The sequence below is a fragment of the Solea senegalensis genome, linkage group LG3, assembly GCF_019176455.1.
Source record: "Solea senegalensis isolate Sse05_10M linkage group LG3, IFAPA_SoseM_1, whole genome shotgun sequence".
NCBI lineage: Eukaryota > Metazoa > Chordata > Actinopteri > Pleuronectiformes > Soleidae > Solea > Solea senegalensis.
The window spans coordinates 24,158,050-24,172,155 of NC_058023.1; the positions used below are offsets into that span (position 1 = coordinate 24,158,050).

Below are 14,106 nucleotides of genomic sequence, written 5' to 3' on the forward strand. Positions count from 1 at the left end.
ACTTGACCACATTTCCCCTTATTGTGAGATTCATTATGAATAGAGAGTCAGCACTGACGCAGGGATACATTTCTTTGGGGCAATTTGACCTCTCAGGAAGTAGCAACATTACAACTGAAATTAAATTTTCCCAGAAAGGTCATCGATGCTCAGTGAAATTCTTTTCATTTGGCAGAAATTAAAAATAAAATAATTACACTGTCATTATGGACCACAGTGTTTTTACAATAGCCCACAATTGACAAACTAAACACATTTTCTGTTTTTATGTTATTGACGTTATGGTTTCTCCAAGTGAAGGATACTCAGCTGTATGGGGTGCAATGATTATTCAATTAATCGGTAACTAAATTAATCTTCAACTATTTTGATAATCAATTCATGAGTGTGAGTGGGTTTTTTTCAATAATTAAAACAAACTTCCTGATTTTTCAGGTTCTTAATGTGGATATGATCTGGTTTATTTGCTCTATATAACAAATCATTACAACTGAATAGGTTTGGACAAACCGAATGTTGTGGACAAAACACAACATTCGAGAACATCTTTATTTCCAGGTTTGGTAAACACTGATCAACATTTTCAGACATTTTACGGACCAAACAAGTACTCGATTAATCAAGAAAATAATCAACAGATTAATCAACTATGAAAATAATCATTAGTTGCAGCTTCATCACTAAATGTTGTAACATTTTACACACTGTACCTATAACTTAATGCTTATTAACTGTTATGTGGGAATAGTAACATTAGTGTAAAGGACTAAATAAATTAAAAAAAACAATAAAGGACATCAAACAACGGAGGTTTTATTATCAGCTGCAATTATTCTAATTCGTATTCTTATTTAAGTAACTATTATTGTGTAAATAGGGCAGGCAGTTTTTGTCTGGGGTTATTCAATGTCTGTATTTTTTATGTTTTGCAGCATTTTAAGTGCAAACATAATGAAACGTTTAAAGTGACGCAGATGACAGATACAACAAATGTTTTGACAGACTAAAAGATAACGTTAATAAAAAAACTAAACGCGTGGACCTGCAGAAAACACACGAAAGACGTAGGAATATTGTAGGGGTTTGTTTATATTCGTGGTTGTTAACATGATAACATGAAGTGAATGCAAAGGACTTGAAATGTCTAACCGTACGCGTTTACATTTGACACCAATTTGCATCACCGCAGCTAGGCAAGCCAACACTGCCAGTTTAGCTAAACAGCTAACATCAGAAGGCAGTAGGGATTAACCACTGATGGCACATTTGCCCCATTAATGACTTAACCACACCGCCTGCAACCTTGTGCATTTGTTTCACAGTGTCACTGCTGCAGAGACACCCAAGCTTAATGTTAACATCAACACAGACATCTGCCGAACGTACGCCTGCTATGCAGCAGGAGGCGGGGGGCTAGCGTTAGCCCCCTTAGCTTCGTTAGCTGCCTGCCACCCCCCACTGGTGGTTTTTGCAGGGGGCAACGGAGTTTTTCTTCTTACCCAGCACAGCAAAAACACGGGGACACCGCCACACACAGACTGACTGTTATGTGTTTTGTGTATATTCATGTCTCAGTGCGACGGCGTGAAGTGCATAAATCATACCTCGGGATGGAGAATAGGGACGCAGCCAGCTTCTTTCTCATATTCCTCCATAGCGTCAGCCATCTTGGTGGTGATGTTCGCAGAGCATTGTGGGAAGCCAGAGGCTGCGTAGTGGAAACAAACAAGAGGGGGGAGAGCTGTCAAAAATCACAAAATTGAAAATGTCCATGAAATAACTTTGTATAATTTATTACAATTATCAGAGCTGTAAAAATATAATATTTTTGTATGCGACTTACTTTATATATTATGTTGTTTTCTTTTATATTCTTTTGTTTTTGTCTTTTTTATATTTATTTATTTATTTCCCTTGTTTTTCAATTAATGTTGTTAGAAAGTGTTTGGTGGTGTGTTTGGGTTCATAATCTTTTTGTAATGATATAGGCCTACTGGTGAGGAAGATGTTGTATGTAAGCTTGTTTGTCAATAAATAAATAAAAAGCTGTCAAATATGGCACGTCACGTGACGTCATCACGTCAAATATATGAAAGGTTCTCAACTTTGGAGAGAGCTTTCAGAGAGGAAAAATATAAAGGCTTAATGGACGGGGATGAGGATTAAACAGTGAAGGAGAACTTCGAACTGTGATTAAGAACTTCACCCACTGCACTATGTGACCACTGCAGTATGATTGTACGTGTGTATATACACACCACAAACACACTTTTTCCTGCGACATATTCTGTCCATACAACGAACAATATCTGATATTTTTTTCAGCCTGTAAATTAAATCGCATATTATATGAACAGTGGATTCCAAAATATCTGACACTGTTAACTTAAGGCTATATGAACAGAGAATGGGACAGCAATGTATACAGTCTTTTGGCCTTATTATTGTTTTTGTCCATTATCTTCAATGACATGAAATCATTAGTAACGTTATGCATAAAGGCTATGAATGATGGCAGATTTCCTTTCCACTTACATGAGGGAATATGAATAAGACTATTTACCTAATAAAAAAATTGTTCAGATTTTGTTTAATTTAATTTTGTTTCATGTTCATACACTATTATGACCTAACTTCATCCCCACTGCAGTTGTTTTACATTTTCCTAATAATTGATTTCCCTGTCTTGCCTGTCTTTTGTTTCTGGAAAAGAAAGAATATTCTGTCCACACTCCAGTCCTGCAGGTGGCGGTATTGCTCCTATGAGCTGGTTTCCAACCATCCAGTCTGCCGGATATTGTTATTATATTATTATTGTTGTTGTAAATACTGTGTTATGTAAGATAGTTCTATAGCCTCATGTGTCAAGACCTTTAAATTTGCATGACTATAAAATGGCAGAGGCCTCAGGCCTGTGATGTGCAGGAGTAATGTTAACTGTCACATTCCAGTAGCTATAGCCTGTGCAAGTTTCAAACATTATCACCCACAAGTATCATCAAACACTTATTCTGCACACTATAACAAACGATAACAAATGCAGGATGACAGGATGATGGTGCCAGGACGTGGCAGGTGGTAGAGTTAAGTAAAGTCTGGCACTGATGTGGTCTTTCTCACCACAGTCAGAGAAAACAATTAAAGAAATAATAGAGCAGAGTAACAATTTTTTTTTAATTTAAATTTTTAATTAACATAAAAGTGGAACACCATCATGACTTTCACACACACACAGACACTGCTTTCACTACACCCATGCACAATTTCTTCAGCACAGTCTGTGATCAGCAGGCTTGTTTCGGGGCATCAGCATTCACAGGCTGAAATGTGGCCGTGCTGAAGTGGCATATGAGGCTGATCCACCTGTGCAAGTTTGCAGGTGGACTGTCGTCAGAAAAAAAACACTGCCTGACCTCATGCACACGACATTTTGAAATATGTTGCTCCTACATTATTCGCAGTGTAATAAGGTCAGTTTACTGTTTTCTTTGACAATAGTCTTGTGACATGATCCATTAAGTGATTAAATTCCATTCAAACGATGAGTTTGTTTGTTCTCCACGTGTCTGCTTGGGTTTTCTCTGGGTTCTCCAGTTTCCTCCCATAGTCCAAAAACATTCAGATTTGTGGATTAGGCTAATTGGACACTCTAAATTGACTCTAGGTGTGAATGTGAGAGTGGATGGTTGCTTTTCTCTGTGGCTCTGTGATGGACTGGCGACCTGCCCAGGATGTACCCCGCCTTTCGCCCTATGTCCCCCGTGACCCTCATGTGGAGGATACAGTGGGAAAAGATGGATGGATGGATGATAAGCCTTATTATAGCTGTATGATTTTTGATTTATGTATGCTATTCCCCAGCCATACATAGCATGGTATACTATGTGAATGTTCTGTGAACATTACATGTACACAACATGATGTGCTGTGAACGTGTGTTCCTACATGTGTGTAATGTTCTACTCTTTTCTACAGACACTTACAATAGCAGGTTAAAAAAATATGAGCCTTTAGAGCCTAGAGAGTCATGGGGATAAATACACAAATCTCGTCCTACAGTACCGTAGGCCATGAAAAAACACATTTTTCTAATTGTATAACACCTACTAGAAAACAATATTACATTGCAGTCACCCAATTGTACCACTAGATGCCACCCTTTACCCAGACGTACTTGCACGGTCGCTGTTCTTAACCAATGATTTCACGGTGTGTTTTAATAGTAGGTCACCTCGAAGATAATCAAATAATATGATAAAATGACATCCATATTTTTGAGAAGCATGTTACTGGTGGTATACTTTACTACATACTTGACAAAATACATATTGTATCGCATTAAAGAACTTACTTATAAAGTTTCGATTTAAACGTTTGAATTAACGTCACTATTTAAAAACGTGTACATATGAAGCTAGATGTCCATCAAATCATATATGCATTATATACGTGAAGTCCTCATCTTAAGTATAAGTGAGATCATGGTTGAGATGTCCAATAGTATGTCCAACCAGGCAAAATCAAACGATCACCGATCAGAAACAAGGGCGGAAGTCTCCTTCCTGTTTCGTGTGTCAAGTTACTATGTCACGATACAGAATCGTTATATTTAATGGCAAACCTTCAAAATAAAGTTTCACTGCATTTTGACCGATAATTTGAGAACAGACTGATGAACTGGAAATGCAGTCAAAACATACAATAACAATATACACTATACAATAAAATGTGAAAACTCAGCATGTAAGCATAAATGAGACCATAACGATTAAAAAAAGATAACAAGGAAAAATGTTATAAATACTGGTAAATCAAATGGGTAGAAAATAATCTTCCCTTGTGATAAAAAAAAAATCACAAGGGGGAATTATTTTTATAAGAATAATTAAACTTTAAATGAAGATAAATTATTAAAAGAGCAAAAATTAATACATTAAGAAATAAACAAACGAGAACATAAAGCAAATAAATAAGAACCCAAAATGTCAGATACAAAAACTACATTTCTTACACATGCTGTGTATATGTATATTCTCTATAAGTTATAGTTATAAGTGTTTGTTTTTATATTAAAAATTTAAGATTGTCACACAGAAAACGAAATGAAGCGCCAGTGGATTTTATTTTGAAATACATAACCGGAAATCAAGTTTATTATTGTTGCCTTGACCAGTGTCCGCTCAAACCCATGACAGTAGAGTACAGGCGGGTGGCTAACAAGTTGACTGAACATTGCTGATATAAATCAATAACGGAGAGCATATTCATAATCGTGGAATCATTTTTTTCGCCTTTTGTAAAATTCAGATTTGGACATACTTTGACGCCGCTGAACGGAGGACGTCGTCAGCCATCACAGCCAGGCAGGAGCAGTGACTGTCCACTGATAAACATTACTACGTCGTCAGCTAACAGTTAGCAGGCAGACAACGTACCCGAGGACACACCAAATATTTACACCCCGTGTTCTTCTTCCGCAGACCAGTCGCACAACTCTCCGGCAGAGCTCCAGTTAAGTCAAGGTGAGTACCATATATACTATACTAGATTATTAACTGAACGGTGCTTCCCATCACAACTCATTTTCAATAAACGCAGCTAGCTTAATTGCTAAATCGCAGAGTGTCAGTTGACATCAGTAACTGTGGAGTCGAGGAAGCGTGTTATTATGTAATAAAGCAGAGTTAATGGTTTATTGCTGTGTGCAGCAGCTTCTCCGTCCTCCCTTTCCATATGCTGCATCAACATCTGTGCAGGCTCATTGCATTAACATCAAACTCAGTTATCCCACTAGAGGACATTCGATTGCAGATAGATGACGAACACGTCATCTGAAAAGACACGTACATGTAATACTTAGGACAGTAAATACTATGCGTTTAAAATGCAGACATACAGTATATGTAGCTGTTGACCAACCAATTGTTCAGCCAATTAATAAGGTGGATTTTTATCTTTGTGTGTTCATTGGCTTAAAGTGATCACAAATTTGAATTCAATTCAGAAACTAGATAAATGCTTTACATCCAGGAGTCTATATGACATGACATGACATGACATGTGTCAAATATGAGCGCACTGCAGTGTATACGCCACATGCAGATTGGCAAGACAGACCACTTTATTCTCCACATGTGGGTCATTGGGGGCTGGAGCCTATCCCAGCTGACATAGAAAAGCATGTATTGCGGGGCTGAACAACCATTCACTCTTACACTCATACCTAAGGTCAATTTAGAGTATCCAATTAACCTCTGTATGTTTTTGGACTTTGGGAGGAAGCCAGGGTACCCAGAGAAAACCCACACATGCATGGGGCGAACAACTTGGTTGAACCAGGATCTGAACCAGTGACCTTATTGGCATCAACGCTAACCACTGCATCACCATGTGACTGTGTTGTACTATGCATTTTCATTCATTTTGTAATAATTGTTTATTATTAAACTGTCATATTTTATCATATAGATGGGGGGAAAATAAAGACCAAACTGGGACGTAATTTGGTATTACTTCCTTGCCCTGACTTTCCCATCGGTCTGCATGTTACTCCCCATGATCCTGTTCTACTGCAGTGTTGCATGTCTGCAGCCCCTGAGCTCTGGTGCTCTGTTACCACTTTCACCTGACAAGAAGGCAGGAACAGGAACAGGAGACCGGCCTTTAGTAAGAGCCGCTCCTGACCGTGTCAGACAAGTGATACATCCGTTAGCTCCTAGTCTGTTATCAGATACCTGGTATCAGTTTGTCATGTTGTCCCCCTGTGATTTTGTGAAGCGCTCTCCCACCTCCCTCTGCTCAGTTAGTGTATTTATTTGGACACTTGGGTTTTATGCGTGGAAATAAATTCTTCTTTTAAATCCCTTCCCCTCTTATATGTGAATTAAAAGTATTACATTAGAGAGGAAAAAACAACTAAATGGCTGAAGAATCATTAGCTCTCTAATATGTTGTTGACTGCAGCATATGTGAGTTTTCCTGGTGAAAACACCTGTCAGTAGTTAAAATTGATTCTGCCCCCCATGCACTGTATTTTCATGTTTTCCACTTTCCACTTATTTGCATGTAAATAAAGGGTAATCTCAGGCTTTTCCCAAGTTTTATTGAGGTGGCTTATACAGTCCAGGGTCACAGGAACGGCCAGCTCATTTGTCAGTCAAATGGAGTTTCCATTCTGGCTTTCAGGAACCACAGCTTACTGCCTGTGCACTTCCCTTGCAAATACACGTAGCTTGAATTCAGAATCTATTCAGGGACACCATAAGTATTAATAGATGCAGATGAAAACAAAAATTGATCTCTGAGTTGTGTTTGCATAGTTATGGGAGAAAATTAAATACGGAAATGGACAAAGAATTTAAAATCTTATACAAGGGGAATTTATTTGGAAATACGGATGTCCTTTAAAGGTCAGACTGGCATTAGACTGCAACTACATTTTTATTTAACACTTCAAGGCATGTTACCACTTTTTGTATCTGATATGTAGATTATTGCCATTGTGAATCTTAAGATAAGCCCTCATCATTTGCCAACCTCTGCCCAACTCATCAACTTCATTATAATAATAAGTGTTATGAATAACAACAATAATAGTTATATCCCAATTGCCTTCATGGGTACCATTAAAAATGAGATAATCAATGTCGTATAGTACTTTACGGTCCCATTCTTTGTAGGGCTTCACTGCAGCTACATTTTGAAACAATCCCCACATGTTCAGATCCTCACAGAAATTATATTCACTTGTCAGCAAGTCATAAATCTCTCTTCCAGAAATGCTATTAGGACCAATAACAAATGTGTCGTAGCTCACGAGGTTATTGAAATGCCAAGGCAAGTGCATCAGTGCATACTAATGTCCCCAGCCGAGACACTCAGGCAACTGGCTGCAGTTTGGCTGACTGGATGCATTTGCTCTGTTGGGCCAAAGCCACATAATGCTTAAAGTGATAAAGTTGACTCACTTTGTAGTGATGCGCAACTCAGGTTACGCTTTGGCCTAACTTGCCTTAGTAGGGCCGGGTTAAAAAACATTTTCCGATCTCCATTTTCATAAAAAATCTTAGATGGATCTTTAATACAGTATATGCCATTTCCTGTATCCTCTGCACAACTCTTGCAAGAATCCTGAGCTGTTCCTCCATTGATGTCACAAAACAAGATAACATCACTGTCGTCTTCTTTATTCCCGTGAAACCATATTGTTGTACACTTTTCATTTATTTTGTCTCGACCCTCATTTCTACTGCTTGTTGGCCTTGCTACATCAAACAAACATGAACTGACACACATTTAATGTGCACCTGTCTGCAGTGATGACAGGCTTTAGGCAAACATGGCTTCCTGTGTGAGCCTTGCACCAGGCTCACCACCACTGAGCTGGATGTGTTGATTTGATAAAAGAGTGTGGGCGTGGCAGACACCTTTATGAGTTTCTCGGCCTATTAACTTCAGTGTCCACCCTCATCAGGCCCCAAGAGCATCACTTTGGAGAGGGGAAACCTCTTTACTGCATGCTTGAACTGCTGCTTCTTCCTACATCACAGGCAGAGCTGTTGGTTTCAGAGCAACACAGTTGGGCTGCCTGTATTAAAAACACTGCTGGTTACCACAAAATCCTAGTTAATGCGGCATGCCAGAAACCCAAATTTATTCTTCGATGAGACAACAGTAATTGGATTGTTGTCATGAAGTCCATGCCTGTCAGAGATAGAATAATCTCAGATTTGCTCCGTGTTGGGTGTCACAAACTGAGTTTAATTGGACTCCAGCTACAACTACAACAGGAAGCTTTGTGATGTTTGTTTGTAATTTGAGCAGGCTTTCTTCATCTGCAGGTGAACAGTCTGTGTGGAGAACATAAGAGGAGGAACACACTGAATAAAATACACAATTTAATTGATTTAAATATTGTCCCTTGCCTTTGATAACCAATGTGCTCTGGCACCAAGATTACTGTTGTCTTTTAATCGTCAAGAATGTTTTTTTGCCAAAATGTAATACACAACAATGAACAGCATGTTTTCGTTCTGCTCTATAAAAATGTTTGTTCCTTCTCTATTATTGGACAGGAGCCTTCTTTGATATCCACAAATGACAAATATCCACAAAGTCTGACCGAAGCCCCAAGGGAGACTCACACATATGCCTAGCTGTTGATGGTGGGTAGGCCTGACGCTTGAGTCGTGCTTCCACCATGGTACAGTTTGGTTTGGTACAATATGGTACTGTTAGGAACGGTAAAGCCCTGGGCCCGGCTTACGTTTCGACGGAGAACAATATGTTTACTTGGTAGGTTGGGTGTGGGCTTTGTCAAACGGAGGACATCCAACAGCACGTTTTTTTCCTGCTTGGTTTGTGGCTGTTTGTCTCAAAAAAACGTCAGCTTTATATGATTATTTTGTCACTATACCTAGAAATGCAAAAAAACTACATACCGTACCGAACTGAACCGATCCACTCAGTGGTGCTGGATGCAGCTTTAATTTTTGTATGTGCTTTGTAGCAAGAGTTGCTCATTTGTTAATGATGTTGTGATATCCACCATTTTTAGTTTAGTTAAAAATGGGGAGAGCAGTGTTGTCTGAGAGCTCTGTAGTGTTGTGTGTAACACATAATTGTCACTTGGTTGTTTTACTTACTTTTTTGGCTAGTGTTAGCACTGCAGCTTTTATAGTTGAACATTTTTCAACTTTTGCTGTATGCAGTGCAAGGAAAGCGACACAGTGGTCCCACAATACCGTTTGGCAGCACTGTGCCATTCAAAGTGAATGAGAAGAATTTTATTTCACGTCTCCACCTTGTTTGTAGGAGTTCCTCTTTACGATGACAGTGGAAACTTACCTTCAGTTTAACTCACTAAATCACTACCAGTTTCAAGACTCTTAGAAGTGCACTTGGAAGTAAAGTCTGCCTTAGAAATATCTGATTGTGGTGGATGGAGATGGCAGATGAACCCCAGACAGAAATAAAGCTTGACTCAGCACACTGTGCGGGACTGTAATGTGTATCCACACCTCAACCACACCCAGAGTTGTGCTGAGAAAATTCCAGACGATCTGCAAACATCATGGACAAAAGGTGACTCAAATGTGTTCTAGTAAAATGCCTAGTAGACATTGAAGTTGACTGACGACAATGTGGTTTCCAGACAGCATTAGCAAAATACGTCTCTGTGTTCTTTGAACACTGTGGAAACAAAGGCTTCAGACTGTGCCTTTTCTGCACTTGTATTACTCTCCATATTTGCCTTGGAAGACTTTACTTTCTGGACTTTTTTGGATTATTTTTTTTATGTTCTGGCAGGAACAATTACACTACATCACGACAAAGGGATGATTGATCAGGTTTGATCAGAAGTGCGGGATTAGCTTGTTGCCAGTGTTCTGATGTTTTAATTACATTCCCAGTGTGAAGTAGTATTTCCATTTTTCTGCCCAGCTTTCTCCCACTGTTTCAGTGAGTCATGATGTGACTATCATTAATGTTAGACAGACACAGAGAGCCCATAAAACTTAAAATGAAATGTGTCAATTTGACCTTGTTTATAAGTGGCTAATAAACTGCAGCAGCTCATTTTTCGCTCCTGCACACCTATTAATAACACAGGTGGTAAAGATGGTGATAGTGGTGCCAGTGATGAAGCAGTTTGAAATTACATGCAGAGACACACTTTCATGTTCTGCTTTCTTGCATCCTAATTCACCAAGTTAGACTCCAGAGTCTGTGCAGTGCTGCAGCACTTTGACTGATGAGCTCTTTGACGCAACTCATTGCTTTTGATGAGCCTGTTTGACACAGTGGGATGATGATGCTTTGTTTTTGCTTAGCTCATACTAGTGTGTGCAGTTTTCCAAAATAAAGCTATACCACCTGGAAGCTTTTTTTCTTGGGTTTGCACTCTTTTAGCTGCTGTGTGCATCTCTTAGTATTGGTGGCTGAGACTGTGGGTGAAGCGGCAGCCTCACTGGAAAGGGACTTGATAACAAACCAGCTATCAGCCATGAAGGAGAAAGCTCACTGACTAGATGACCTGAAGTGTCTCCCTATGATGGAAGAAAACACAATGTATAGTTTATGTCCAAGATTTTTCTTGGCTCTCTTGCGTGAACATGAATCAAGAGAACTTTTCTTCTACAGTTCTTGTTTCATTGATGTGCTCCTCGAATCAGCATTTCAAAATGCCTTCGGCCTCACTTTTATCACAGTGCTAGTAAATAATATTTATAGTCCCATCTCTCCACCCTCTGTTTAGCCTGAGCCAGCTTGACATAGTCTCAGTTGTTTTCATTCGCATTTATCCTCTTAAAGATGACTTGTCGCAGTGGTGTAATCTCCTCATATGGTCACAAGGTCAGACAAGCTCACACAGTCTCATTTGAAGGCCACATTTTGTCAGATCTTGTGAAGTGATCAAAGTAGGGATTAAAACTTAAAATTGTAATTATTTCCTAATTGTATTTGTTTGCACAACAGCCCAGAACCAAAAGATATTTAATTACTCAGGACAATTAATTGATGTCAGTGCAGATGTTGATCCATTTATTTTCATGACTGGCTTAAAGCTCCAAACAACTGGGTTTAAAGAAAAGTGAGATTTATTTCAGTTGTTAAATAGATTGTTAAATGGTAGATTCACTATCAAGCCAAATTACAAGCATTACTTTGCCCAGGAAGTTTTGAGTGGGTTTTTGCTTTTCGTGGACTGGTTGTTGTGGAAACTAAACTTGTTGGTGAGGAGAACAACTCACTAACCTGCAAAATGATTTTGGTTTTGGTGGCTGTCAGGCTTTATCATGGTAATCCAATGACAAATCACAAAACAACTCTGTCGCTGGGCAACCGCAGTCAGGGACACTAAAGGATATATTCACAGAGAATGCTATAAGGTTCTTTCATGTCATAATTTGGTCAGCTTACCTGCTATGTTCACTGTTATCACATGTCCAAACACATGTGTGTGTTCTATTATGGGTATCTTTGTGAGGACCAAACATTTATAAATCATAGGGAGTGGGGACATTTTGGCTCATCCTCACATTTTTGTCACTCCTTAAAAGGGCTTTTAAGGGTTAAGACTTTATGGTTTTAGGGTTAGGTGATTGGGTTAAGATTAGGGAATGCATTATGTCAATGAGTGTCCTCACTAGAATTCTGTGGGAGAATGTATTTGTGCGTGTGTGTCTTGTTTTAGTGTATTGTACAAAATGCTTTCCCAGCTTTTCTTGCACCCATCAGCTCTCATCCGCTTGTATTTCTCCCAGGATTACTCTCACTGTCTGTAGCATGTTTCCACTGCAGCTGAACCAGGATAGTTGCACATAATACATCCTGTATGTTGCACACACACCAACACACACCCTTGCAAAAATGTGGGTCAGTCATGCAAACTGCCTCCACAAGTCAAAGACAACTCTTTTAATTCTAAAATATAAAACAAATGCCATCTTCTGTAATAGTAACACCTGAGTTGCTGTTATTGTCACAACAGAAAAACAGAACAAGCAACTGGGCCAGGCTCGGAACAGGATTTTACTTCTTGGCACTATGAAACACTATGGAAGGATGGTGTAGAAATAGCACAGGATGAATTATTTTGATGCTATGAGACACAACACTGTGTTACCGGTTAGAATAAGCAGCTTCTTTATGGATATTTAGCAAACGAAAACTAAGATGTACTCATGCATTGAGACAGCTCAACATATATATAATATTAAATAAATATAAGATAAAAAACTTTGACTAACTCAGTGGACTTTTCTGTCCAAACAAAATGGGGCTAAACTAAACATGCTTTAACAGGACTAATTTGACTAAAGATGGTGTACAAGTTGTTTTACAGTAATTCTGAAACTAACGATTATTTTGGCAGTCAACTAATCTCAATTGTTTTTATATTTTTCTTCAGAATAAACACAAAGTTATAAACACCTATAAAAATTAGGGATCACAGCTACTCCTATAATTGACTGATCACATTGATCAGTCATGTGGTTGAAAACTAAATGTGTGTGTGGTTGAAAACTAAATAGGTCAGTAGTGACATTCAGTGGTTCTAATACTTTTAATACTTTGTTGTGTGGGTCAGTAATCATTTAAAGTGACTTTAAATTTTAACCTTCAAATAATGTCTCCAAGACTATTGTACTGCAGCTTACAACAAGGATCCCTGTCAAAGTCAGAGCAGGTCCTCGTCATTGCATTGTTGGCACTAAGGAATTTCTGGTTTTGGGATGTTCCTTTTCTTCTTTACAGCATGTGTAAAAACACAGAGAAACTTTTTTGGGGGGTTATTTGTTATTTATTTTAAAATGTTTTTTTTGTTTGCATAAAAATAAAATTATATTTATATGTGAGAGCCCAGCTTTTTGTTTAAATGTATGCTGAGAAAAGAGTGCTTGTGTGTCCGATTTAACATATTTATCCACAAACACATCCATATTTTCCCACTCACCTACATGTATACAACTTCTGTAACCGTGTAAACTTCCACTCCAATCACATTTTGAAGGACTATATACAGTCAAACCAAGGGAGCCCACGTCTTATTAAACTTTGGTGGGGGTTTTACAAATTTCTCTCAGGCTGGAACAGGCTATTCCATATCCAAAACACTGCAAAGAATAGCATTCACTCCATATCTACACACAGGATCTCTAATATGCCACGACTCAGGAACCACAACCATGAACAGTTAGGGGTATAAGGTATAGTTACGTAAGTTATAGTGAAAGTGGGATGGAAGCATACTCCTGTTGTCACATGCAGAGAGCCAGCTCCCCCTGACATTGTCAGTCCTGCAGCAGCACCAGCTTACATTTCAGAGGAGGAGGGAGCAAAATACGGTGATGTCATCTCTATGTCTCTCTCCCACTCTCGCTCTCTTTTCCCTCTCTTGGAGGCTGTGTTGTGAATGTAATGGTAATTTCTACTGCCTGAGCTATATGAGGTAGGTCGTTCATCCACCGCCATTGATGTCTTCCACGCGCATGCATGCTGCTTTAGTCTGGGTTCCCTCTGTGCGTCTGCTCTGTGTTTACATTTAAATTTACTAGGAAGATGTGTGTGTGTGTGTGTGTGTGTGTGCAGGAATATGTGTGC

At 38.8% G+C, this 14,106-nt stretch overlaps 2 protein-coding genes across 6 annotated transcripts in view; one reads left to right on the forward strand and one right to left on the reverse strand.

The window, feature by feature from the left end:
• zdhhc17 (zinc finger DHHC-type palmitoyltransferase 17) overlaps nt 1-1,685 on the reverse strand; it is a 28,026-nt gene extending 26,341 nt beyond the window's left edge. The window contains exon 1 of the mRNA XM_044021034.1: nt 1,605-1,685. Coding sequence (XP_043876969.1) covers nt 1,605-1,667 — 63 coding nt within the window. The 5' untranslated portion in view covers nt 1,668-1,685. The remainder of the gene's footprint in view (nt 1-1,604) is intronic.
• A 3,490-nt stretch (nt 1,686-5,175) lies between these two features.
• osbpl8 (oxysterol binding protein-like 8) overlaps nt 5,176-14,106 on the forward strand; it is a 67,305-nt gene continuing 58,374 nt past the window's right edge. For all 5 annotated transcript variants that reach the window (XM_044021021.1, XM_044021024.1, XM_044021023.1 and 2 more), the window contains exon 1: nt 5,176-5,522. The gene's annotated coding sequence lies outside the window, so the exon portion shown is untranslated. The remainder of the gene's footprint in view (nt 5,523-14,106) is intronic.